This window comes from Vulpes vulpes, chromosome 3 (assembly GCF_048418805.1).
Source record: "Vulpes vulpes isolate BD-2025 chromosome 3, VulVul3, whole genome shotgun sequence".
Taxonomy (NCBI): Eukaryota; Metazoa; Chordata; class Mammalia; order Carnivora; family Canidae; genus Vulpes; species Vulpes vulpes.
Window position 1 is genome coordinate 6,055,448 of NC_132782.1, and position 26,295 is coordinate 6,081,742.

The 26,295-nt window shown below is 34.2% G+C and overlaps 1 protein-coding gene across 50 annotated transcripts in view; it reads right to left on the bottom strand.

Moving 5' to 3' along the window:
* Nucleotides 1-26,295, bottom strand: part of BAZ2B (bromodomain adjacent to zinc finger domain 2B) — a 290,834-nt gene that overhangs the window by 105,359 nt on the left and 159,180 nt on the right. For 17 of the 50 annotated variants that reach the window (XM_072751677.1, XM_072751668.1, XM_072751649.1 and 14 more), the window contains 4 exons: nt 25,474-25,617; nt 7,665-7,853; nt 3,178-3,345; nt 2,051-2,244 (listed from right to left, as the gene is read on the bottom strand). In XM_072751677.1, the coding sequence (XP_072607778.1) occupies nt 2,051-2,244; nt 3,178-3,345; nt 7,665-7,853; nt 25,474-25,615 (693 nt within the window). In that variant the 5' untranslated portion in view covers nt 25,616-25,617. The remainder of the gene's footprint in view (nt 1-2,050; nt 2,245-3,177; nt 3,346-7,664; nt 7,854-25,473; nt 25,618-26,295) is intronic. The other 33 variants (XM_072751672.1, XM_072751652.1, XM_072751642.1 and 30 more) reach the window with 3 other exon arrangements.

Here is a 26,295-nt window from a genome sequence, read left to right on the forward strand (position 1 = left end):
TCTTACAGTGTCATGGGAAACATTTATCTTCAGTTGAAAAAGGAACTGAAAGATCTAGAGGAAGTGTTTTTGTGAAATACTCTGGGCAAAAAGAAAGAAATCTTGATTTGTTCAGTTGATCCTGGAAAACCTAAGGGGCTTGATGCTGTCTTGAAAAAGGGCAAAAGAAAATTTGATAAAATAGTTCTTCAAGATTGAAATCAGAAATCTGATGATGTAAGGTTGGATCACTGCTATTTACAGTCAGTGGCCATCCATGTCTTGCTCTTCTTGCTGTGGTGTCAAAAGTCCCCTTGGTATTATAGCTGAGATGGTGAAGAAAGTGGTATGTGCACAGTCACAAACTGCTGACTCTATTTCCCCAGAACACCAGGGCTTCAACACGGTTTTTATAGAATTTAGAGAGAAGACACTCCCCTAGTTATTACCTTTGTTTCCAAAATGTTTGCAGTTGATGCTAAGACTTTATTTCAAAATAAACCAAGACCACTCAGCTCAAGAAGAAATTACAAATGAGAGCAGACCAAATTCACTAATATGGGTGCACTTACTAGAAATTCTGGATATAATGTGTTAGTTCGTGTACCTGGATGTATCTCAGGTTACTTGCTTGGATGCAAGAAACCTGGACTCAGTCGTGGCCTACATTTAATAAAGTAGAAATGTCACAGCTTCCCTGGCATGATATGGAAGAGGAAATCTAAAGGCTCAGGGTAACCAGAATATTAGATTGAATTTATCATTATGCAATCTGCATATCCACCCTACTCCTGATAATATCTTTTCTGTGGCAGACAAGGTCTAGTCAGAAGGCAGCAACCACAGCAAAAACTTGAACAGGGGAATTTTATCATATAGAAGTATTAACTAGTAGCAGAATATGAACTACTAAGAAAGATAAAGAGACCTCTAAAGAATATTGAAACAGCAGATGTAGAGAGTAGCCACTTCCTGTAGAGTGGAGGAAGAGTATTAAAATAAAGGTAAACTTGGAAGAGGGCCTCTATCTACCAACCTCATTCACCCAAGGCTGAACTTCAAACTTTGTTGAAGAGAAAGTGGCTGTTGCCCACTGGACTGCAGAAAAGCTCATTGAGGCATCACAGGTCAAGGTTGGCAAACAGGAAACATGCCTGCTGGAGTGCCAGGAAAAGTTGCTGGAAACCTCCTTGCTGGGGTGCCAGTAAAATTAGCTAGAGAGTCACCCACTGGCATCCAGAAACACTTACTACTAAAATGCCTGCTGGGATGCCCATGAGACTCCCTAGACAGTGTATACTACTAGTTCTCCTAAACAGAGCCCACAGAGAGCTGCCAGCTGGTGAGAAAGCTACCCACGGACAGCCATGGCATAAGGCAAGAAGAAAACACTGGAACCAGAAACAGAAGCCCTGTCCACTTCCAGAGTTTCTCCAAGACCCTCTGCTGACAAGGTCTAACACTGTGCCAACTAGTAAAGGAGAAAAGGGTGAATTTAGAGTGGAGAGGCATAAACTGATAACCTGCACAGTTGGGGATATAATGAAATAACACTGGCCATGAGGTGATATATTTGAAAATGAATAATGGGTATACAGGATTATTACACTATTCTGTCTATTCTCTATATTTGAAGTTTCCCATAATAAAATGTTTTCTTATTTTTGTTTTCCTAAAAACATTGGCTCTGAGGTCAGCCCACTTGACTTCAAATCCTGGCAACTTACTGGCCAACTATTTTGAGGCTCTGTTTCTCCATTTGTAATAACAATACCTAGCTAATTAGGGGTATACAGAAGATTAAAATAGGTATTATATGCAAAACAATTAGAGAAGAGCTGTTTTGTGTTAAGTTCTCCATAAATCTTAGCTATTACTACTATTTGTATTATTTATACTGGTGCTGATAGTTAGAATTTTTGAGCCATAACACTAGTATCAAACCATAAAAATAAACATCTGTAAAGTAGGAGTTGGTAATTCCTAAGAAGTTATTCCATAGATTCATGTGGTTTGAAATTTAGAATGCTTAAAGATGTGCTATATATTTGTCCTTGAAGGAATAACTTACCTTATCTTTTATTTTGTCAGCTCGAGCATCCAAAGGCTGATTTTTGTTTTGTTCCTGATTACATTTTCGATTTCCTCCGCCTGAGCTTATACTTTTAGTTTGTCCCACAGAACTTGAAGCAGTAGTGGATAATACAGGGGTGTTGATACCAGATACAGATGATGTACTGTTTCCATTTATTGACCCATTTACACCTTGAAAATAAAAACAAACATGTTTATCCAAGAGAATATTCTTCAATCATAAAAAGGAATGAAGTAATGATGTACGCTATAACATGAAGAACTCTCTGAAATATCACACTAAGTGAAAAAAGTCAGACAAGAAGTCACATACTGTATGATTCCATATATATGAAATAGTCACAGTAAATCTGTAGGGACGGTGCACAAGCTAGTGATTGCCAGAGAATGAGGGAAAGAAGAATGGAGAAAAACTGCTTAAGGGGTATGCAGTTTTCTTTTAGAGTGATGAAATGCTTTGAAACTACACAGATGGTGGCTGTTCAACACCATGAATGCATTAAATGCCACTGATTGTTCACTTTAAAAAGGTAATTTGATATTTATCTGAATTTAACTTCAATTAAACAAATGTTTAGAAATATAATTAAATGCAAACATTTCCCTTTTCAGAGCAAACTCACCAAAAACTCTTACCCAAGTGAAAAAAGATAAAAATAAACCATCCAAAATGCTATTAGAATTTGTAAATGCTATTCTAACAAGTTATCAACTGCAGAAATATTAATGATCACTTTTTTAAAAAAGGAGCACTTGGATATTCATTTTGACAAATTTAATGCTTAATTACAGAAAAAGTAAATCTTATACTGGGTTACACAAAGGCGGTAATGAGATAGAGAGGAAAAAGCAGTAGCACTAGGAGTTAAAAGGTCTAGGTTCAAATCCTGCCTATGCCACAATGACATGTAAGCAGTCCTTGAATCACTTATTTACCCTTGGATGTGAAATGAGGATACTCCCAATTTCCCAGTTATTGTAAGGAGTAAGCAAGGCATTGTGGAAAAGTGTCTAGTACACTGTTATAGAAATGTTATCAAACCTACTGAAAAGAGGTATTGGAATGGAGGATTTGTAAAACATTACTTAAGTTAACAGGAATACCTTTTTCAGGACCATTTCTATTACTTTTTCCTGAAGTCCTTGAATGGAATGAAGAAGAATCATGATTCTGGGCCGGAGGAGCAAACATTGGTGGAATTCCCAGTAATGGTGGAAAGAAGGTTGCCCCTGTACGAGTATGAACATCTGTTGTTCGCCACCATTCTGCACCTCAAAACCAAACACCAAACAAAGAAGCAAAAAATACTTGAATTAATTTTCTAGTTAATGTAACAATGCTTTTTATATTTTATTCCTGGAAAATATATTAAATTTCATCTTGAAACAAAACTGCTGAATTATACACAGTCTGATCATCTAACTTGTAAGACAGCTGATTAGATGTTATACACTCATTACTCTCCTCATTAAGTTAGTATTCAAGGATCTTCACTTGGCAGCTTCCTTGAGACTAAGTTTATGAAAAAAAAAAAAAAAGGTAGTCTATGGTCTTAAAAATAAAATGGAAAATTTGGAATATTAAAGAACTGTTGGACTTTTTGATAACTTATACCATAATTTTTCTAAATTAGTATAGAAACAATATTTAAGAATATATTAATATATTTTAAACATATTAAGATGGTACTTTAAATTCTTAAAGTATTAAAGAATTTCCTCAATTTAAATCTGGGTCTGATAAATCATAAATAATAATACAAAGACTGCGCTGTGAATCAGTATACCTCAAGAACATTTATAAAGGAAGATATTCTATACTCAAACAAAAATAAAGATAGCAAAAGTGTTAGGTTATTTTGTCTAAGAAATGCAAAATATTCAAAGATTTCCAAAATAAGTCATATTAAAATATAAAAGGTTTATAAAATTCCTCACCATATAGTTAATAAAGAAAGCTTGGATTTTGTTTCTATTTCTCTCATAAATTACAGATAACAATGACAGTTTTATCAATGTAAAATGAATCAGTGGTAGAAAATCATCAAATGCAATTTAGATGTTCAAACAGTTAAACTTATTTAAAACTTTTAGAATAGGAAAAAAGCCAAATTTTATAGAATACATTTTCAAAGATAAAGAAGAGATTTGAAAATAATCCAAAAGAAAGTCTTGTATTGTCTCATTTAAAAATCTCAGAAATAATCTTTTCCACTTGGCTAACCGGCCAGATTACCAAATCAGTTATGACCTTTCAGGCTAATCTTCCAAGAGATATGCTATGTTTTTCATTGATTGTAACCACCAAAAGGAAATTAGAGAAAAGAAACCCAATAATATAGTATGGGAAAAATTCAATATTGTCAGTGTATTGTATTGTATGATCTTTAAATCTTTTCTAGGAATATCTCTTTATTAAAAATAGAATGTAATGCAATGTGTACCCTCATTATCTAATGGCAAAATCTGTTTTCTTTAAAAAGTGAAATGTTCATGGTAGCTGCTATTCTAAAAGGTCTAAAAACAGTATTAGCAGAAAACTGCAAAAGCTATTCTTCTGCACTGCAGGAAGGCATTGCTAGTGAAATGACACCAATGCATATTTAGCAGTGCCTGAATGATGGGAACTGAACCAAGAATAACTATACAAAAGCATTAATCATTTATCCACTGTTTAGATGAAAGAAGTGTATTTAGGTGGGAAGAAAAACTGTGTATTTTGGGCTTGTATCAGCACAGTTGGAATCTATTATTATTTATAGGTTTGAAACCTAGGTTCCAAATAGCTAATAAAAAGGGACTGAGGTTTCCTAAAGATATTTATATTATTTAATATAGAGTCTATAATTAAAGTGTTACAGCTGAATGTATATACTTCATAAACAACCAACAAATCAGTTAAGGTAATCAAAGTATAAGATTCAAATATTTTAGATATAACCTCAGAAAAAAACATAACCATAACACTGTATGTTAGAACAGCACTATAAATAAGTACACAATGGGGATTAGGAAAAAAAAAGTTGGAAAATGTGTAAGTTATAAACAAGCTGACACCACAGGTTAAACAACAAGAAGTAAATAAAATCAATCAAATAAAAATATGAAAATGGTAGAGCTTCTGACTACAAACTTTACAAATGTCTAATATTCCATGAGATAATGTAATTTTGTTAAATGACAAGCTTATTTATCTTCCAAGTTTAAGAAAACAAAAAACAAATTTAGTCACTTACTAACTTGTTGATAAAACAAAATATACAAAATAAGGATTACATAAGCCAGTACATGATGAGTTTCTGAACGTATTTAAAGGAGGTAACAGCATATTGGCAACATTAATAATATTCAACTGAAAGAGTATGATATTTCAGATGATAGAGAGCCTAGAAGATATAGTAGCATTTTAAAATCTTTCATACCTGATAGAGCCAGATGCTTCACAGAAATTCACAGTAATATAAAAATATGACCAAAAATTATAAATATTTTAAAAGAAATTACTGTGAAATACTATTTCAATATAAAATGGAAATAATATTATAGTAATGTCCATCACATAATTTTCTATCTATTGATTTGATCATCTGAAATGCAGAATAAGTATATAAATTTTTAAAATAACTTATTTTTAATTAGGATTTCTAATATTTTCTTCCTTCTTCATTTATTTTTTAGGTTATTTCAAAAATTTGGCATTTAGATTACCCTTTTGAATAAAGGCAGTTATAGAGAATTTAAATTTAAATTATTTTGCCAAATCTACAACTTAAACAAATGAATCTTCTAGGTCTAGGTGTAGTCTCTGGCAAAAAAAAAGTATGCTTATACAGACATACTTTCACCACTAAAGACTGTAATATAATTGTCTGTTTATTCATCTTCTAAAAACCGTAAACAACATGTACTATGTTAGTGTATTCCTCAGTGCACAGAACATGGTAGAACCTCAGAGAACTTTGTACAATAAATGAATGAGTGAATAATTCAGATAGGCTTAGAGAAGTTATTAACTTTCTTTTCATACAGTGGAAGTATCAGTATTATTGAAGTCCAGATAAGTAACTCTTTACACCTGTTAGCTATTATTTCAGTAGAGATAGTACTTGATTTTAATAATATAGCAATTACATTGCAGTTTAGAAACACTCAAAAGCAATGATATAATAAACTATAACAAAATGATAAAAAAAATTTAAGACACCAATAGCTACCTACATTACTACTATATATTTTGATTTTTATTCAGAGATCCTATATTTCAGGAAATATCTGTTGAATTATCTTGCTAAGCGACCATGCTAGAAACTGGCCAAAATAATTTCCTATTAGTATTTTTAAAACAAATGCTATGACTTAGTTTAAGACTTTAACTTTCAAAAAAAAGACTTTAACTTTCTAGTCACATTACCCCTCCCCATCAGCTCCTCTATGCCAGACAGCTGAACTAAAGGAATAATATGACTCAAGAAACAGTACTTGAAATATACATCTAATCATCTTTCCATTCTGTATATAGTTAAAAAGAGATACTTATTTCCTTTTGAAGAAGCACTTGATAATATGTTACCCATTAAAGTGGGCAAGAGGAAATAATAATGATAATTACTAGTTATGTATACTAAACATTGCAATCAGTTGGCTTATTTTCTTCAATCTTCACAAGAACCCTAAGAGGCAGGTACCATTATCTATCCTCATTTTTCAGATGAGAAAACTGAGGCAGAGTGGTCAGATTACTTGTTCATGGTCACACAGTTAAAATGTAGCATAGCCAGATTTTAACTCAGGTCTATTTGTCTCTAGAACTATGCTCTAATTCTTAAACTATTTTTTATAACACCAAACCATACATTGCTTACAAAATTTATTAAAGTAAAATCAATCACTGGAAACACATGAAAGTTTAGACTTTCAAAATAATATAACAAAACAGATTATATTATAGCATGTTTGTCCAATTTAAGCTTTGAATGGTGTTTTACTGAGCTCTCAAATTCTCATAATCTGTAAATTGGGGATAGTTCTGGTCTTCCTGTCATATAAGTGACAATGCAAATCTAAAGTTGTTTAGTGCAAATCTAAAGTTGTTCTGATCAAATATGTAAAAATATAGAAATCTAAGAGCCAAATTCAACTTTCTTAGAAAGTGCAGAGAAGTGAAACTCAAAAGTATAGAGATATTCATTATAAGAACTGGAGTTTACTTTCCACCATAAGTTAAATAATTTTTTAAAAATCAAATAAAGCTGAAAAATCCAGTAAGCTATACACTCACAGTATGTACACTTTCCTGCATGTTATATTTCAATAAAAAGCATGAGAAAAACTTGGCCTAATTATTCACTTTTGTAGCAGGTGCGCCTTTCTCTAGCTAAACACTTGAACATCTATAATTGCAATGCCATCTAGCACACATAGTGTGGGGGGTTTTTGCACATGATAAATATAATTGAATCAATTCTTGTACAAGAATTTTAATAGACCAGGCATTAGACTATTCTTTTTAGTCAATTTAATAAACAAATTACTGCTTGAACATTTTCAAGCTTTTCTCCTTTCCTTGAACACTGTTTGTAACAGATGTTTACCTGGAAAAGATGCTAGTTGGGGATGTGCGGCTAAGGCTGTGGGTGTACCAAGTGTCCCCAAACCACCAAATTCTGAATGCCCTGAGCTGGCTGAATGTAGACCAAAGACTGGGTGGCTGACCATTGGGAAGGCACTCGACACTGTGGACAGGTTAAACGGTTGATCCCCAGCTGCTCTGAATAAATGTCCTGGGAGGGAAAAAAACACACTTAAAGTTGTACTATAAAAACAGATGAGATTTATCTGATTTCAGCGTTCATAGTTAAAATTTATAATAATTTCTTATTGATTAAATTTTTATTTTACATTTTTTCTTTTTCTATTTCTGTTCTTCAAACCCTATAGACTATTTCTAGAAATATGAAAGGACTCAAAATATAATTAAAATGAGTGGTATAACCTTATTTACATTGAATTTGAGATTTGAAAAATAATGTTTTAGGTACACAATTGTGACTAATTACAACAGTTTGACCTGCTGAAGTGAACTTTCTGTTAATACAGGTACAGTATTATCAGATCTTTTTTTCACTCAAAAGAAGGAAAATAAAAGCATTCTATTAACATAAGGTTGAAAACCAATGAAATAAGTCCAGAATTTGTCACCAAGCCATTACTCAAATTATCACCCACTCTGGGCAAAGCATTCCCAGTTCCATGTGCCAGAAGAAAACTAAGGTCTCTGTCCAATACCTCTCAGGTGAGGAGAATTGATACCAAAAAGAGATCATATTCTAGCCTAATAAAGCAATACAAAAGACAGCATCAAGATTTAATGAATAAACTTACTAAGATATTTCTAAATGCATCGTAGGGTGGTTATCAATATAAAAGTAATTTTTAACTTTGTGATGGAAGGATCACATTCAATTCAAATGTGTGACTTTTCAACATCCACTCTAAAGGGAATCTAGTTCTAAGTGTTATAGCTCCAGGTTGAAATGTTATACAATAAAAAATACAACTTGTTTTTCATACTTTGGAAGAGATTTGACAGAAAATTTGTTAAAACTTGGATATTCTCCTTTTACTTCTAGGAAATAATTAAGTTTCCCTGGCCTAGTAGTATGGAAATAGAGTATCAAACCCCACACTCCAGACTAGTTTAAGAATTTACTATGGTAAAGGTATTATGCTCTGTGTTATATTATCTTCTGTTTATATTATACCTAACTGTGCATTGCAATTTAATTACTTTTAATATAATACATTTGAGAAATGTAAAAATAAAAGCTAAAACTAACAATACTTTTTAAGTCATTTAATAATGAAGGAAATCTCTCCTCTGCTTTTATATTCCCTGAAAACCAAGAGGAATCATCAAAAAGGTTAGAGTCTACCCTCAGAGACTAACATAAAACCTATATTATTTGCTGAAATAACATTACATTATTTTTACTAAGGTATTAAGATTTAAATACATTACATCTGTTATATCTTATGTCAGCTTATAAAGTAAAAACTACTGATGAGGGTTAAGGTTCCAATATAACAACATAATAACTGGATCTCACAGGGAAGATCCTCAAAGTGTCTTTGCAAGGAAGACCCATAAAGGAACCGTAAGGAAGGACAAGGGAATGACAGACTTGGGTATCTTTTCTAAGGCAGCTGATCTTTGTTTCTGTTCATTACAGCCTAAACAGAAAATTTGTGAATTTGGTACTTTTGTGGTTATCACTATATTTTGCCTTTATAGCAAGAATCTCAAAGTCAATGAGATAAAAAAATACAGCTTCAGGACACCTGGGTGGCTCCAGTGGTTGAGTGCCTGCCTTTGGCTCAGGTCATGTTCCTGGGGCCTGGGGATCAAGTCCTGCATCAGGGTTCCTGCAGGAAGCCTGCTTCTCCTTCTGCCTGTGTCTCTACCTCTCTCTGTGTCTCTCATGAATAAATACATAAAATCTTTAAAAATATAGCTTTCATATTAAAAAAGTCTCAACAGGGGCAGCCCCAGTGGCACAGCGGTTTGGCGCCGCCTGCAGCCCAGGGGGTGTGATCCTGGAGACCCGGGATCGAGTCCCACGTCGGGCTTCCTGTGTGGAGCCTGCTTCTCCCTCTGCCTGTGTCTCTGCTTCTCTCTCACTCTCTCTGAATGAATAAATAAATCTTTTTTTAAAATTTTTTAATAAATAAATCTTTTTAAAAAAAGGTCTCAACACTACATATGATTTTAGTATTGTTTTTCTATCATCTTTTAAAAAAACACAGATATGAATTCCATGTAAAAAATCTTGCATAGGGATCCCTGGGTGGCGCAGCGGTTTGGCACCTGCCTTTGGCCCAGGGCACGATCCTGGAGACCCGGGATCGAATCCCACATTGGGCTTCTGGTGCATGGAGCCTGCTTCTCCCTCTGCCTATGTCTCTGCCTCTCTCTCTCTCTCTCTCTCTGTGTGACTATCATAAATAAAGAAAAATTAAAAAAAAATGTTTAAAAAATCTTGCATAATTACTCTGTTCTTTATTCAAAAGTTTCTGTAATTCAGGCATTTCATGAACATACCTATTAAGTGTCAGATGCTATGTTTAGTACCTGCCATACAAGGATGAAATGAGACTATCCTTGACCTCAAGAAACTCATGGTTGAACATAATTTAATAGTACTGAACTATATTTTTAAACCACAATGTACAAAACGAGTTAGTTAATATCTCAGTATTATTTAAATGGTTACTGTCATATGTAAGAGTCAATAATAGATCCCAAATACCTAGAGTGGTGGACTCATATAAAGCAGATATATAATAAATATCTGTTTAACAAATTAATTCACTACTCATTAAGAACAGAAGAGGCACATCCATGGGACTGATCCAAAGACCTTAAATTAGAACAGAAAGTTGTCTTGAATCTTCATTTAAATTTGCAAGTATACTTCCTAGCTTCCTCTTGTCTTATGTCACCAACCCCTGGTCCTGACTTTTTTTTTTTTTTTTTTTTTACTACTTGGCCTTTATTCCTCCTTGATTCCATTTAAGTCACATACTAGATTTCTAGATTTGATCACTCAAAATTCTATCACCTTCAAGCTCTTAAACTCTGAAGTTGCACTCTAACCACAATTTCCCCGTTTTCATTTCCTTATTTCTTAGCATGACCTCCAGGCTCCCCCAGGCTTCCACCAATCCCCAACCCTATCTATTCTTCCTTCTTAATCTCATCACCATCTCTCCGGCATTAGACTTGAGAGAAAAGTCTTACCTGTATGTCTACTCCCTCGCCACTTCTCAGAATCTTTAATATTTGTGTCAAACCTTAAGCCTCAAGTTACTAAAGTTTTCCTAATTAACCAGGTCCCACTAATCTTGTCTCATTTTTTAAATCTTTTTTTAAAAGATTTTATTTATTTATTCGTGAGAGACAGAGAGACAGAGGGAGGAGCAGGCTCCAAGCAGGGAGCCTGACACAGGACTCATCCAGGGTCTCCAGGATCACGCCCTGGGCCAAAGGCAGTGCTAAACCTGAGCCACCCAGGCTGCCTTCTTGTCTCATTTTTAACTTCTCTATAAATCTGGCATTGCTGAGTGCCTCTGCCTTATTAAAACCCACATTCAGGGAAGGCAGGGAGGGTGAGGGACTGAAACAACAACAACACAAAACCCATGTTCACAAAACCCTTAAGCTCCAGGTCACGGAACTGTCTTGATCTTCTTCTTAACTATATCTCTTAATAATATTTCTGGTCTGCTTTATCGGATTTTCTTTTCTAAAAAGTAAGCATTTTTAAGGATTTTGTCCAGCTATCTATATTTTTTTCTGTATGCTTTCTTTCTTAGTATTTCTGAGAAATACTGTTTTAACTATCACTTCTATGCAAATAAATGGTAAGCTAGGATTTTAGCGTTTTGAGAACAAAAACTGAATTTCATTTATCTCAGTATCCCCAATACCTGCAAAGTGTGAGGTATTAGTACTTAACAAATGTTTCCCACTGTTGTATTTTTGGTCACATTATTTCTCCACTTCACACCTCACCCCCCACTCCCGCCTATGTAACATGCTTTTTGACTTCTTTTGCCTCATATAATCCTATCTATCCTAACCATCTCAAAAACATATTGCCTAAGAAGTATCCTTGAATTTCCCAGACATGTTTTGAGGTTTCTTTGAACTTTCATGATTACTTGCTATCTTTTATCATACCATTACTAGAGTATAAAGTTATAAAGGAAAAGGCCATCTCTTAATCATTTTTATTCTCTACAAAACACTGCATAAAACATACTGTTATCAGTTGCAAGGGCAACCTTTCCTAATACCTGCCACAGACAAATGATAGTTTTGTTTCTTTCTTCTTTTAAAAGGCTAGAACAACCAGGAATTATTCTTTATTTTTATTTTTATTTTTTTTAAAGATTTTATTTACCCATTTGAGAGAGAGAGCACAAGTGAGATAAAGCATGAGGGGGGGGGGGAGGGGGCGGAGAGAGAAGCAGAGAGAAAGGGAGCAGCTGACTCTCCACTGAGCAGGGAGCCCAAAGCAGGGCTCCATACCAGGACCCTGGGATCATGACCTGAGCCAAAGGCAGATGCTTAGCCAACTGAGCCACCCAGGCACCCCAGGAATTATTCTTTAAATGGTTAAAAATACAGTTGATCCTTGCACAAGGTAGAGGTAAGGGGTGCCAACTGTTCCTCCACGCCCTGCAGTTGAAAATCCACCTATAACTTTCCACTCCTCCCAAAACTACTAATAGCCTACTGTTGCCTGGAAGCCTTAGTGACAACATCAACAGTCAATTAACACATATTTTGTATGTTGTCTATATCCTATACCACATTCTAACAATAAAATAAGCTAGAGAAAATGTTAAGAAAATCGTAAGAGAAAGTACATTTATAGTACAATACTGTATTTATTGAAAAAAAATGTGTCCATAAGGGGACCACATAGTTCAAACCTATGTTGTTCAAGGGCCAACTGTATATCTCATAATTTTTTCCCTGCACCAATTATAAAAAAAATTCATAATGGTACTCAAAGCTCTTTGGAAAATTAGAAGCTGATTTAGTGACATCTACATTGTACTTTAATCTTCTTATACAGCAGGGGGTGCTGTTTAGATTATACCCTGGGTTCCATTGCCAGAAAAATATCCTTAGCCTTTAGTTGGCTTGAAATTTTAAGTTACTGTTGCCAAGGTGATTTTTGCTCATGAACTGGTGGTGGCTCAGTGAATGCTACAACTACATTTAAGACAAAACATATTCTGTATTAATAAAAAAAAGCAGAATGATATTGTCTTACATGAAATAAAATACAACAGGAGTCAAGACAGGTTCTATTAATCTTACAACTACAAAATAACATTATTTGGATATTAGAATGTTCTATTTTTGTAGAAGTAATTTTTCTATATTAATATATCTAATATCAGAAGATGCTCCCAAATAACGTGTTATGATTAAAACTTAAATTTTGCTCAGAGAAAACATTTGCAACCTAATAAATTATATCATAAAATAATAATACTTATTTTTTTTTAACAGATATTAACATTAAAACATAGGGATGCCTGGGTGGTTCAGCAGTTAGCGTCTGCCTTCAGCCCAGGGTGTGATCCTGCAGTCCCAGGATTGAGTCCTACATCGGGCTTCCTTCCTGGAGCCTGTTTCTCTCTCTGCCTATGTCTCTGCCTCTCTCTCTCTGGGTGTCTCTCATGAACAAATAAATAAATAAAAATCTTTTTTAAAAAATGCAAATATAGCTTCAATATTATAAATCCAACTTTTTGTTTTAACAGGCAGGTAAAAATGTGCAAATTTTCCATAATAAATATTAATACACATCTGTAATACCTAAATTCTGACTTAATAAGCTGAACACCATTTAGCACAGCTTTTCAAATTCTGCTAGCCAATCTATGTATAAATGATTTAAAGTAGTTGTATGTCCGTGTCTCAGTAATAAGGCGTGGTAACTGCAAGTATCTTTATTAATGTTAGTGAACTTCATGATACAACACAATAAGGGTTTTTCTCCCACAAGAACAAAATAGTATAAATACTATAATTATGCCTTGAACCTGAACTACCAGTGAACAAGATCTCCTCACAGTCAGAAAAAGTCCAGATAGCCAATTAAAGAAAATAATTATAAGAAGTATGCTGAAGCATCTAATCTTTTTAAAATCAAGGAGACTGATTACTATGATAGAACTCCACAAATGTTGCTTTTTGTGCGCTGGAAAGAAAAAGGTCTTTAATCTTCCATTGCTTCCCAAACTTGTTGCAACATGTCTTCAAACTCTTGTCTCTAGTTCTTTAAAATCATAAGCATAATTTTACAGCATTGCAAGATCAGCCCCTAGTAATACAACCTGTAAGGTATGCTAATCATCAAAAATGGCAGCACATTCAAATAAGGGTTATGGGTGTATTTTAACGCTAGTAATGAATGAATGTAAAAACAAAATTGAACATCACCAAAATTACTGTAAATTAAAGAGATGCTCAGATTACTGGCTCACATATTAAAATTCTTAAATATATTCATCTTCAAATATTCTGGAACTCAAAATGTATAAACTATAAACTTGAACTTTGATTAGAGAACAAATAATTCTATAGTTATTGGTGACAAAATATTTCCTGCAAATAATCTTCATTTCATTGCTGCAGTCTCAAAACTTTCTCAGTTAACCCCTACATTTTAATATTTTAAAAAGATGCATGTCGTGGAAATAATGTCTTTATTTTTATTTTTAAGCATGTATTTTGAGATTTTAGGATTCTCATGTGTTACAAAATTAGTAGAATCCGAACCTCCCCTATGTTATCATCTTACATGACAAAAAATAATTTTCAAACTAGGAAATTAATCTTGATTAATTAACTAAAACTTAAAACTTATTCAGATCTTATCAGTTTTAGTTGCTGTATCTCCTTAATTTTCTCTTCTTTGTGACAGTTCCTCAGTCTTACCTCTCATGATATTGATACACTGAAGAATACTGGTCCAATATTTTGTAGAATATCTCCCAATATGGGGTTTGTCTGATGCTTTCTCATGATTAGAGGAGGTTATGCATCATAGAAGGAGAAGCAAGACACCTTTCTCGGTGCAACATATCTGGGGTCCAAGATGTTGCTATGTGTACTGGTGATACTAACTTCAAACATTTGATTAAGTTGTGATCTGCTTAGGGTCTATGTAAAGTTACTATTTTCCCTTAAAACAGCGTTTTTGTTGTTGTTGTTGTTTGTTGTTATTAGAAAACAAGTCATTAAAAGCCTAAGTAACCTTGGGAATGAAAGGAGCTACTCTAACACTGGGCATGGAAACAGCTTTTAATTCAGTTTAGCAAATGACTCTTGGTAAAGATAGGAGCAGTGCCTCTTTCGTAATAAGCATTTTTGTTACACCAGTGAAAGGATTTAGAGTTCATGGATAAAAATGGTAAAAATATACAATATTTTATATATTTTTTATCTTCAAATGCAGCTTTATTTTAATAATGAAATAGAAAAAAGATAACTAAAAAAATGATCAAATTCTAAATTCTTACCTGTTTCAATAAATACAAAATTATTACAATAAGTAAAAATTATTTAAAATCACCTTGAAAAACATACGGGGTATATTAATTTGCTGGGGATGCCATAATGAAGTATCACACTGAGTGGCTTAGAACACAATGTATTATCTCACAATTCCAGAGGTTCAAAGTCTGAAATCAAAGAGTTGACAGGGCCATGCTCCCTCTGAAGGTACTAAGAAAATTCAGCCACATGCTTCTCTCTTAGCTTTTGGTAACCTCAGGTGTTCTTCCTATGTCCTCACCATGGGCTTCTCTGTGCATGTCTCTGTGTCCAAGTTTCTGCTTTTATAAGGAAACCAGTAATACTGGTTTAAAACTCACCCTAATAATTCATCATAACTTGATCCTCTGTAAGGACTCTATATCCAAATAGGTCACATTCAGAGATACTGGGAGTTAGGACTCCAGTATATCTTTTTTTGGAAGAAAATAAAATTTAATCTATAATATTGGGTTTATTTTTATGAGTACTTAAACTGATTTGAAGGCATTACTTTTCTGTAGTAATTTACAGTTAAAATTCTACATTAAAATTATAAAGTTCTACTCATAAAAGTCAAAGTAAAATATTTCAAAAATAAACCCACTGAGTGGGAGGAAGGCTATCCAGCTGAACATTTGAAAGTCTTTATGAAATTTATAGATATCTACACTATAGACAAATCAACTAAAATGTTGTAATAGTTACTCATACTGTAACATAAATACTAAAGGAAACTGGAATGAAACCTTGGCTTTATTCTTAAACCCATAATCATAGACCTGTCTCATTTTCTTGATGATTCTCTAGTGATTGTAAATTTAAGCAGTGGTTATCTTTTAAGTAAGAAGTTCTAAGAAAATAATAATTTTGGACTTGCAGGGTTTTATTTATTCATTCCCTTTTCAGTGAGGTCGATTGATCCTTTAAGATTCCTTACCATGGCTCATAATGCCCATTCCTCACTAAAATCTGCATAGTCATTTGGTACTACCAGAACAAAATATAGCATGGCCTAGAAAACTTATTAAAGATACTTTATTTTATCTAATTTTCAAATCCAAGTCCTACAAGTTCATCTCCTTCCTTTCTTCAAAAATTACTTCTTGGGCATATATTTTGTGCCAGGTACTGACTGGATATATGCTTATAAAAGAAAGCAGATATAGCTCCCATCCTTTATATGTAGAAAAAGGAACAAATAACCAAAATAACACCAAATGTATAATTATACATTGTGAAGAGTATGATGGAGGAAATTATTAGGGACAAAAATATACAATAGTAGAACAATTACCTAGACACTATAGAAAGAAGAGAATTCTCCAATCAATGTCTCAGGACATTTAACCTGAGAACAAGCTTAAGAAAAAAATCAGGGCAGCCCCCGTGGCACAGTGGTTTAGCTCTGCCTGCAGCCTGGGATGTGATCCTGGAGACCAGGGATCGAGTCCCATGTCAGGCTTCCTGCATGGAGCCTGCTTCTCCCTCTGCCTGTGTCTCTGCTTCTCTCTCTCTGTGTGTGTCTCTATGAATAAATAAATAAAATCTTTAAAAAAAAAAAAGGAAAAATTCAGCCACATGAAGATCTTCCAGACAGAGGGAGGGCATGTTTGAGATCCTGATTTGGGAAAGAATGTTTTATATCTGAAGAAGTGAAAGGCCAGGGAGTCTGAACAATAATGGGACCAGAATTAGAACAGTACCAGATAAATCTTAAGTAGGTCAAGATTAGACCATGGAGGGTGCATCAGGTCAAAAGGTACCAAACACCCAATTCAAAATGGCTAAGTGAAAAGATGAATGTATTAATTCATATAACTTAAAAACTTTTGGAAAGGCTCACTTTAGATAAGGAAGACTGATTCAAAGTCTACCAGTATTTAATTTCTTTTTCTTCTCTTGGCTCCATGTCCTCAAATGAGCCCTTTCTCCTAGGTTTGTGGGACAAAAGGCTAACCTTTCTCACCAATAAAAATCCCAGAATAGAATTTCTTTGTCTTTGATTAGTCTGACTTACATCATGTGCCCAATCACTACTGCCTAGGAAATATGATATTTGGATTGACTAGACTGAGTCATATACCACTCCTGGGGTCTTAAGTGAATTTTTTTTAAAGTGATTTGTTTGTGGGGGACAACTTCAGGTAATATTGTAGTAGTAGTGTAGAGGTCATATTAACTATCCATAGAAAATAATTATAAAAACGGGATATAAAACGACATCAGGACATTTAAAGGGGAAATTCTGGCAGTGAGCAAACCATAGAAAGAATGAGGCTCAAATTCAGATCTTAAACTATCTAAATGCCTAGCTACAAGTACACTGTGCATGTATGGGGAAGGACCCCAGGGGCCCCGCAGAACAGCTAGTAGAGAACATAGAAAAATCTATTCTTGAAAGCCATTGTTACACACGGCATATCAGTTGAGTTTGATATATTTCTTAACTGAGTACATTCCTTCACTATGATTAGCCTGGACAGCAGAAAGCCTGAAATGTCAGAGTACAGAGTCCAAAGCTGGCGGAGCAGCTGGAAAGTAGAGGGTAATCTTAGGAGCAAGGAAACCAGAAAGAATAAGACTCATCTGGCCTAAGTACTTGGCTGACCTGACAATTTTCACAGGCACGGAGGAGACACACAGGGCAACAGTCTAAAAATTCAACAGTGGAAAGCCAAAAACGGAACAGATCATCGTCAGTATGTTTTTTTATTACAATGACACTAAAATGGACATCAATTTAAAAAAATAAAAATGTCAATTTATTGACTTCTAAATAACCCATAGGTCAAAAAATTCACAAAGGAAAATAGAAATTATTTTCACTAGGTGGGATTCTTGTGTGGCTTAGTGGCTGAGCATCTGCCTTTGGCTCGGGTCACGATCCCGGGGTCCTGGGGTCGAGTCCTTTATCAGGCTCCTTGCAGGGAGCCTGCTTCTCCCTCTATGTCTCTCATGAATAAATAAATAAAATCTTAAAGAAAATTATTTTCACTAGAATGATAATGAAAACAAATCAAAGTTTGTGGGATAGAGCTATTAAAGTACTTAACAGGAAAATTTATATCAGTAAATGCATATATTTATAAGAAAACGGTCTTATATAAATTATCTAAGTTTTTCCTTCAATAAATCACAAAAAAAATCACATTCCTAGAAAAACAGGGAGATAATAAAGGATAGAAATCAAGAAAACAGAAAACTGAGAAAAATCAATGAAAAAGCTACTCAAAAGGATTAATAATAAACCTCAAAAATATTGATAAACTTCTAGTCACAAAGAAAAAAGGGCACAAATTATTTTTAAAAAAGATTTTATTTATTTATTCATGAGAGACACATAGAGAGATAGAGAGAGAGAGAGGCAGAGACATAGAGGGAGAAGCAGGCTCCTTGCAGGAAGCCCCATGTGGGACTCCATTTCAGAACTCCAGGATCACGCCCTGAGCCAAAGGCAGATGCTCAACCACTGAGCCACCCACACATCCCATGGGGTACAAATTATTTGGACCAATAATGTGCTCATAAATTCAATGATTTAGATGGAATGGATAAATTCCTTGAAAGACAAATTCCAAGGCTCACTAAAGAAGAAAAAGATAACCTGATCAGTTTTACATTGATATTTAAAAAGTTGAACTCATGTTTCAGTATCTTCCAACAACAATTAAAACAACAACACCCAAACCTTAGAAACCTAGATGACTTCACTGGTGGATTCTATCAAAAATTTAAGGAAGAAATAATATCAGGTTGACTTTTCCTCAAAACAGGTTTTCAAGGAGAAAGAGGTCAACTATGTCATTTCTGACAAATCTCAAAAGAGATTTGTTTTGCTTCTTCAAGATTTTATTTATTTATTTGAGAGAGAGAACAAGCACAAGCACAAGCTGGAGAGAGGCAGAGGGAGATAGAGGGAAAGGGAAAAGCAGACTCCCCACTGAGCACTTAGCCTGACTAGGGGCTGGATCCCAGGACCCTGAGATAATGACCTGAGCTGAAGTCTGATGATTAACCAACTGAGCCACCTAGGCACCCTTCAAAAGACATTTGTACTAAGTATATATGAGCTATTAAATGTTCTGAAGAAAAATGAAAAATACTGCTGAAACTGTAACAAAGCTCATCTATATGTATCAGGAGTTTATTACACTTCACTGGTTGGGAGATAGGCAGAGGGCCTATCACTAGGTAAGTTCAAGTGGGTAAGTAATTGGCTCATTTAGCATTTGTTCTAACCTCCTTTCAGTGTACTTTCCTGCGATGCAGAAGCTGGGCAGCTAAAAACTACATTTATCAGTCTCTTGTACAGCCAGGATTCTGGATATAATTTAGATTCTGACAATCAGAGGTATTTGGAAAGAATTAAAAACTGAGTTAAGTTGGCAGATTAGTAGCACATGAGGTATGTTTTTTTGCTGGTGCAGCTCTAGCAGGCAACACAGATCAACCTTGGAGGCTGTTATGACAGTGGTTCCTGACTACTGGATTGCAGCTAATGTGGTATGACCCATGGAGTCATCAGTTGGAACAGTGGTGTCCTGACTGAACCAGAGTGTTCCTTAAGCAGGCGAATTCAATAGTTAATGCCCTGAAATCATTTGTGGGGATGAGGGACCGGCTCCTCAATAATTTCATAAGCACCTCTGTTCCCAGTATTAAATCTCTTTGGGCTTAAATTGCTTTAGTGGTCTATGTTATCATGAGCTGAACTGACAAATCAACCAACAACCCCACTGGTCACAGGTCCAAAATCAAAAAGCCAATTCAGTCTATCACAACCGGCCTGATATCAGATAACCATAAACTTTTCAAAGTAATACTAAAGGAAAGTAAAATCCTTAAAAACATAGATGTATAACCTTGAAGGTAAAAGAGTTCTTAAGACAAAAAGGATAAGCATAAATAAAAATATTGATAAATCTGACTATATTAAAATTGGAAGTTCTGTTAACCAAAAGACAATTTAGAATAAAAGACACACTACAGACTGGGAAAAGATATCTTCCACAAATATAACTGACAAAAGGACCAGCATCCAAAATACTCATAAATCGATAGGAAAAGGATATACCAACCAATAGAAACATGTCCCAAAGCCTTAGATAATCACTTAAAAAAAGAAGAAATCCAAAAGGCTAAAAAAAATTAAAAGGAACCTTAATGAGACATTACTTTATATATAGCATTGACAAAAATCAAAAAGGCTGGCCAATGAGAAGTGTTAGTTAGCATGGATGACAAGCATCAGGAATTTTAATACACAGCTGGTGGAAAAATAAATTAGTACTACTTGTAAAGTTGAAGACATTTTCAAAAATGTATGCTTATGTGCACTGGAATCCATGTTTAATGGTCATAACAATGGCAAAAACAACTCAAATATCCACCAACACCAGTGTGGATACATAAATGGATGTATATTCCATTAAATACAACATGCAAAAAGATAACTGAGCCTTTTATCCTTTAAAACTTCCTCCTCCACATTTCTCATTACATCACTCCTGACCCAGTTATTCAAGTCATGTCAGGGCTGCTCTCTCTCTCTAACCACTGCCTTGCCAAATTTGAGTAGTCATTATATCCCATAACACTCTACTCCCTAAATATCTCTGCAACTTCTTTCTCCATCTCCAGTAACTCCTTAATTTTGGTCCATATAATTTCCCACCCAGATAAATAAAAGTATTTGTCTCTACTCTCATTCCCATTGTAAACTGATATTTGACACGATGCTCAAGCTTTCATTTTCAAAGCTGTGTGATCATAAAAAACCCTTCCACTTGGATGAAGTGTAAATAAAAATAATGGTTATAATTTACTAAGTCCTTACTATATGTCAGGCATTATTTTGTTTATCCTTATAGTGCTGAAAAATGGGTAGAATTATATCCATTTTATAGATGAGGCAACTAAAGCTCAGAGAGGATTAAGAAATTTATCCAAATTCACATTGTTAATATGCAGATAAACCAAGATTCAATTTCAAGATATTTCAGTTGCAAAATCTTTAATCAATAGTTTATTTTGCCTAAATTCCTAAGCATAACACGTGAAGTTCTAAATAATCTGACGCTAGCCTATTCTCCAGCTTGACCTCCCAACCCTCTGGTTCCACTTAGCCATAGTAGATATTGCCTATCCATTCTCTTCTTCCTTAATAACTCTATTTTCTTCAGGATGGCAATATGTTCAGCAAAAAACTAGTTTTCCTGAACTTCCTTGAAGCCGAGATTATCATTCCAACAAAAGAGATGTAAGTGGAAATCTCTGGATGGGGTTTCTGGGAAAGCTCCTTAATAGGGGCCAAAGTAAGCTGGCATGCAACTTTTGCTCCACCCCCACCCCCCCTTCTTCCTTCCTGGAAAATAGTGCTGTATGTGGATCAGCTCTTTTACAGTCACCGGATACACATGTGAGCATGAAAGTCCCATAATCTAGAAGACAGAATATAAAATTAGGAGCCCAGGTCTGTGATGGCATTCCCCACTCCAAAACTGCCTTTCTATTAGCTTATGTGTTTAATTGCCATGTTTTCCTATTCATAGTTAAGCATTGTCAGAACTAACACATACCCTAAATTGAGGGCTTTACTGGTTAACTTGCATTTCCTCAATATACTATGATTTGGCATCTGTAGAGGGAGGTGGCCTGTAATTAAGATGCATGTGTAAATCGGCCTCTTTAATTTTTCTAAGAAAAGTTGGCATACTCAGGCTTTAGCCAGAGAAGTTTTAAACAGCCTCTATGTTTTATATATTCAGCATTTTTATAAGCCTTTGTTTGAAGGTTCTGCCCTCAAAAATGGGTTGAAAACCAGTGGTCTGGGATGCCTGGGTGGCTCAGCGGTTAAGCGTCTGCCTTCAGTTCAGGGCGTGATCCTGGAATTCCGGGATCAAGTCCCACGTCAGGCTCCCTGCATGGAGCCTGCTTCTCCCTCTGCCTGTGTCTCTGCCTCTCTCTGTGTCTCTCAGGAATAAATAAATAAAATCATTTTTTAAAAAATGAAAACAAAAAAAAAAAAAAGAAAAGAAAAAGAAAACCAGTAGTCTATGACACAGTTTAACTACAACTGAAATTTCTCAAAGTTCTCTCTTTGTATTAGGGCAATGACCACAAATTTCAAACAAATTTGGTAAGGTTTAATTGTGGAACTATTATTCTTTTAACTTTCATTCAGAACCAATATATGGAATACTGTAAATATCTGTGAAACTGGCATATGGGATACTGTCCATTATTTGGCTTTTTATACAAAGGTTCTGGTGACATTTCCTATACTATTCAGGGCCAGAAAAAACGTTTCGTTTTCTTCTGAGGAACTGATATGCTTACTAGCAGTGGTGTGTGAGTCATGCAAACCATTGTTTTCTTTTATTCTTAGTGGCTAATTTGTTGTTTTTTGTTCAATAACATTGGCTTTCTTTAGCTAACACCTCTTCACTTTTTAAAACCTACGTTTTGATATTTTAGTTACTTTTTGTTTATTGTACCAATACATTTACTGAAAGCTATCCCGAACTATTTTCTTAGAAGTAGGCAAGTTATTTTGTAAAAATCATACCTTAAAGGGGGAAGAAATATTACTCTTCTGATAAAAACAACAAAACCCATATGCAGATAGCCTTAGATCAATCATTATTGAAATGTTGTTTTCTATCCTAGTTACCATAATAAAATTAAAGGTGTGTAAAATGCAATTCTCCCAGGTCTCTGCATATTATTGCTGGGTAGGCTAAAAACGCAAAGCCTAGACCACCCTTTAAGGAGGCTGTTTCTCAGGAATGCATTTGCAAGGAGCAACCCTAAAGGATGAAGCGACATCTTAAAGATGAAGAGTGCATATGCTTCTATTTTTATGAAAGCAATGGATTCCCCAAGTTCAGTATTCTTCAGCTGTGACACAAATCCACTGCATTTATAAAATTCAACTGGGGCACTGTGTTGCCTCTGTGGGACTTGGGAGGTGTGGGGAGCCAATGCCAACATGATATTTGTGTTATTTGCTATGACGGTAAGTAATAAAACTTCTGACCCAGGAGTTTCAAGTCTTCTGCCAGCATCCATAATAGTGACAGACTAACTTGTAGGTAGGTTTAATCCCAAGCCCTGACAAAGTATTCTCTCAAAAAAATTAGTTGATCAAAGTTTGAAAGCAGGCTTGAATTACATCCTTTGTAACTCAGAATTCCTATAGACATACCATTAATGAAGATGACAGAGAAAGGCCAATTAAAATAACTGTTTAAGACAACAGAATGTCCTCAAAGGAGCCACTAAAGAACTGTTGAGGTTTTGACATTTTAAAGATGAAAACTGTTCTTGTTGTCTCTTACATCAAACAAATTGAGGAGATTTAACTTGTTTATTAAGACAAAGAGTTCAGGTCCATTAACACTTTGCAATCTTTTTCGTAAAGGAAGAGAATTATCAGAATGAATGTGTCAAAAAGAATGAGTCAAATAAGAGAAGACGGGAAAATATGATACATAGAGCTCTGTGGGACAACTGAGTATTCTCTTAAGCAACTTCTCAATTGGAAGCTAATATAAAACTTTAAACATAAATCATAACACTGTGAAGGTTAAAAACAAAAACAAAGCATTTTCTTAGGAAGTTTAAAAAACTCATGCTATATATACTGAAAGTATAATGTGTTAATAACTGATATACTCCTGAATAAACACAGAAATAAAATATGCTTCCATTCTTAACATAAAAAGTCTAGAATTTTTTCAGTTGGTAAATAAATGACAAAAATGAATTCCTTTCTAGACGAGGAAATTTCTGATGCCACTCAGCAACTCAGCATACTCCACCCCTTTTGCAACTTCCAACTACTGCTAACAAAAAATAGTGCCTAATATGTGACTAATCAAGGTAATTCGTGTGTCACTAATTTAGAAAAATGAGAAATTGGTAACAGCAAAGTATCCAGAAAACTCAAGAATGCTACTGAAATCTTCAATATTAAAAAAAAATTCTCTAGAAACATTATATAAAGACTAACTCAGAAGTAAATACAAAGTTACATAGCAGATTAGAAGATCCACTGAAATAAGTTGACAACAAAGGGAAGAAGAATTATAAAAAGCAGGGGAAAATAATTACAGAGGTACAATTGTGTGCAATCATTTAGATAAACTTAAGATAAAATAGCATCACTATTTTTGAACACAGCATATCATCAAAGGCATTCATCATTTCATATATAAGGGAAGTGTGCATGAAGTTGTACAAGGACTCAACCAAGACTGCACAGAGTGCAGGAGAACAGGGATTTTATTTTAATAAAAGATTATTTTTTCCTAGTTATTTTATAATCACCAATTTTAGAGAAAATTAATCAATGACAAAATGACATTCTTCTTGTTATTCCACTGATTAAAAAGAATAACTGAACAAATATATGTTTGACAATTTACTAATGTATTTTGTCAACACATTCCATACATATGCATTTCATTTATCCAAAATTTTAAATCTAATTTTAAAAAAGTGAGATATCATTTAGTTCTACTGCTTATAAACATGAAATAATCTATAAGACAAAAAATATTTAAGGTTAAAAAGCTTCCTACTGATAAAGGAATAAGTTAATCACACTTAACGTGTTTTCTTTTTTCAAAAAAGAAAAAAGGATGTATTCTATCAAACCTGTGTTTGGGCAAAGAGTGATTTTGGGCAGTAATTAAAAATACCTTCTACATAATAAAATTTATGATATTTTCACTTCTGAAATAAAACTCTTATTATTGTCTTTTTAGCAATCTAAACTTTGTTCATGTGAAAAGAAACTTGTCAGGCTATTAATTTTTAAAATATTTTCCATTGAGTAAATGATCTCCCTTAGTAAACATCTATGAACTGGGGTAGTCGCAGTTTGGAGAAGGATATTTCAAATACCAGAAGCACATTTAGAATAAAAGGTCCAGAGCATTGGTACCTAATCTTACCACCAAGGACTCCTTTGTATTTCTTCACTCCCTCATGGGCCTATTGTTTTAAACATTTTGTGTGTGCTCATTTATTAATTGAAATGGTCAAATAAGATGTTACAATGAAACTCTCAAAGAGAACTCTAATAAGCATGAAAAGTGCAACCTCAGTTTGCTAGTAAAATCCAGAAAAAGCACAAACTGGATGTTTAACCTAGTTATTATTCAACAGGTCAACAGAGATAATGAAAACATTTTATTTAGAGTTCAATTAAACACTATGAATGCAAATTAGTAAATGGATGGCATTCTAAAACTGAGTTAATAAAGGGTATTCACCACATGGGTTGATTGTAGAGCTAAGTGAAGCAGCTCCCGTGGAAAGGCCGCCTTTTGAAACTGATGAAGCCACAGAAGGTAGAGAAGATGAAGGTGTAGTAGAGGAGGCTGTTGAGGATGGTAACCGTTCTCCAGACTCCATGTCTATAAGAGGGAGAAAAATGTTAATTCTCAGTATTAGATAGTGGAATTATTCAAAGAATTAAATATATCTTATTAAAATAAGTCAAACATTTAAGCATACTTTTATAAAATATGAAATAATTTCAAAACGTGTTCTTCAGAAAGATAAAATATGGAATAAAAACAGAAGTATAATTTAAAACACAAATTTATGAAATGAGATTAATCTTAAGTATACCAAACCTTATTTTAATAGACTTGCATATAACATATTAGCTTCTTATTCTTCCTAAATCACCTCATCATCTATTCACTGACAACATAATACCCATATTATCTTAACAAGTCAAGAAAACAACACCACATTTGCATCTCCTAATTCCAAGTCGGGTAAGTCTTAAGCATCCAAGAATCTGACCTGGTAATCTCTATCACAGCAAGCACTTCTCCCTCACCAAAAAGATAAATACGTTTTAGAGCAGTTAGTAACATCAAGTTTGAACTATAGTTAAAATGGCTTTAGTATGACCCATTTATAATGACTGAGCCACTTACATGTATCTTTATTTATCTACTTAGCTATTTTAGGTACAATTTTACAATGGCCTTATTGCAAGTTTATGTTGTCATTAAAAATCTACAGTAGAAATAGGTGAAGGTGGATCAAAAGGTGCAAACTTCCAGTTTTAAAATATGTAA